This window comes from Anastrepha obliqua, chromosome 4, assembly GCF_027943255.1.
Source record: "Anastrepha obliqua isolate idAnaObli1 chromosome 4, idAnaObli1_1.0, whole genome shotgun sequence".
In the NCBI taxonomy this organism is placed as follows: domain Eukaryota; kingdom Metazoa; phylum Arthropoda; class Insecta; order Diptera; family Tephritidae; genus Anastrepha; species Anastrepha obliqua.
The window spans coordinates 77310237-77312932 of NC_072895.1; the positions used below are offsets into that span (position 1 = coordinate 77310237).

At 35.6% G+C, this 2696-nt stretch overlaps 1 protein-coding gene across 1 annotated transcript; it reads right to left on the reverse strand.

Annotated features, from left to right (window-relative positions):
• Nucleotides 1–1358: 1358 nt before the first annotated feature.
• Nucleotides 1359–2368, reverse strand: LOC129246025 (39S ribosomal protein L16, mitochondrial). The gene is made up of 3 exons (XM_054884527.1): nucleotides 2231–2368; nucleotides 2078–2134; nucleotides 1359–2023 (listed from the first exon to the last, which is right to left on the reverse strand). Exons 1-3 carry the CDS (start codon nucleotides 2277–2279, stop codon nucleotides 1419–1421), a joined length of 711 nt encoding a protein of 236 aa, XP_054740502.1. The 5' UTR covers nucleotides 2280–2368; the 3' UTR covers nucleotides 1359–1418.
• Nucleotides 2369–2696: the final 328 nt, after the last annotated feature.

A 2696-nucleotide genomic window follows, 5' to 3' on the forward strand; every position in this document is an offset into this window, starting at 1 on the left:
TACTAGGTAAAGTGGCTTTAAATATACACAAATTATCTGGAATAAATTTATCTACAGGGTGTACCATCTGTATGTCTGTATGAAAACATTGAAAAACTTTGAAAAAAAAAACTGATTTTTATAAGAGAGGTTTTTTTATTTGGTTTATTTACAATTTATTAAAACTATTTTTTGAATACAATATCAATCAAGTGCCCACCTCTATTAGCAATCATAAACTGCGATGGTTTTCTCACCTTATCAAGCATCCCGGGTTTTATAGCTTCGCTTTCGGTTGTTCCGGTGTAAAGCGATCCATGGTTGAAATTGTACTTAATTGACGTATCGAAAACATGTATGTTGAAGTCGATCGGTTGATAAATGACAAAGTTATTCAGCGTTTACATAGGGCTTGTTCGAGCTTCAGTCACAACCGCAGCGTTAAATGATTTGTGAAAGTATCACGTTCGATGTAAAATTCTGGCAATATTGTCAAAATCGTTACGTTCGAAGTGTCAAAAATTCGGCAAATGTTGCGCGCGAATACAAATAAATCGGCATCAAAAATTTCTTGGTCAGTTGCCGAACATCAGAAAAGTATCAGCAATTGAAAATGCCCTCTAAATACAATAATTAATTTAAATAAGTTCTGGCAGTTAACCAAGTAGTTAGTAATGTGAGAATTATCGTGGCTTGCGGGGTTAAAACTCCAAACTTACGTGAGCAAAGCTTTGTAAGCGATCGAATTAAATATTTGCTTGGTTAACATAATATCCTCATATTGGCGAAACTTCGAATCCGTGAAATTATATAATTTGCATTCAAATATTAATTTTAATTAATTTTTAAACCGTTCGCAGTTTGTTTCCGTGTAAGTTAAATAAATACGTTTTTATTACCATTCTTATCAAATCGGATTTAATGCTTTCCACTTTCTTCATCCCTCTCACAAGCAACCTTTTGTAAGTGAATGTCAGAACTCTATGGTCAAAAGTAAGCAAACCTTGAATAATCGGATCATCTATATTGTATTTTTTAAATGTTAAGTTAGGTTAGCCTGGTTGGCAATAAGCCACGCATAGACCTTTTGGTCCCTAGCAATACCAGATGGTCCGCGACTTCTATGAATACCTAAATATGTCCAGCATGTGAATGCACCCCGCACGACACTAACGACCTTTTCACATTCCCCATTAAGCCCACACATCTAACACCCCTCTCCCTCTGGACCCAACCCGTAGGAACAGCTAGTTTCCTGGGCCTACCTTTACACTGACAGGGCAAAGGTACTGCTACAACAACAAGAACAACAACAACATAAAGGGTTTAATTTCTTCTCCTTTCAAAAAAAAAAGAAAAAGAAAAAATGAAAGCAAGAGTCGGTTTAAAAATGTAAAATTTTATCGCCTATAATTATTCCATCACGATTTTGGTTATAACTAAATATATTTCCCAAACCATTTGTGATCAACGGGAGAAAGCCATCTATGGCAACCGCTTAAATTATTTTGTATTATGTATTTTAAGTATTTGCCTTCCAGAGTTACATCCTCCTTCAGCTTTGAGGCACTCAACATTTCTTCTGATACTGCTTTGGCTTTGAAAGGTAACTGTTGCGCTACTAACTCTAAAAATGGCTTTACTTCTACAAATTCGCATGTGCCGGCAATTTCAAGAATAACCCGCCCTTTCTTGACAGGCGTGACATAATAATCTATGGCGCCTTTCCCGCCACCCATGCGTTGCCCCTGACCTTTTTTGGTTACAGGTTGCCAAGGCGCTGGCACCCTCCATGTTGCAAACATTCTGTTGACATCCATTTTGCGACCAATCGTAAGGCGTAACATTTCGAAATGTCCCCATCGCAAGCGCCCACCACTTTCAGCAACTATGCCATATTGTTTGTGAACAAGTTCATTATGAATGATTTCAGGACCTCTCATGTACTTCAACTTTTTTTGCATTTTTGGCGGTCGAAGATTGGGTGGATATTGCGGTACTCTTTCCATAACTCGTAGTTTTGGCCGTTCGACTTTCTCAACATCTGTAAAAACGGAAATTCTAATCATAGATGCCAATTCAACAAAAGTTCACTTACATCCATACTCCTTCTGCCGAGCAAAATTCTTTAAACCAGCGGCTCTAATTAAATAACCTATAAAAATAAAAACACTACATATAACAACACATCGAGAGCATTATAAGATGTTATAATACTGTGACAATAAGTTTTTATAGTTTAATTCCGTACCCACAAACAACTTCGGGCACTCAAAACGCCTTTTAAGAACGGATATCATTGTATGAAAAAGAATTTAATATTAATCAAAATACACTTTTGTTAGATTCGATTACGATAATTAATGGATAGAGCGATAACTATAACAACTATAGACCAGAAGCATAATCTTATGCTAAGTTCTCACGTTACGTAATTCGATTTCTGATAATGATTTTGTTTCTACGCAAATATGTTACACGGTGTATACATTATTCAATAATGCACTCAATAGGTAAGAATGATAGCAAGGCGAATTTATTACAGGTGGTGGCATTTCCACATAAGTTTGCCTTTAAGGCAATTTTATTAAACATTTTTTTTTTATAATAAATAAATATTAAATAAACTATTTCAAGCGATCGCCAAAACTAAAAGTACGTTCACATATGCAGTAATTAACAATAAATCCACGAAATTAATGTAGCCGTTCACATCT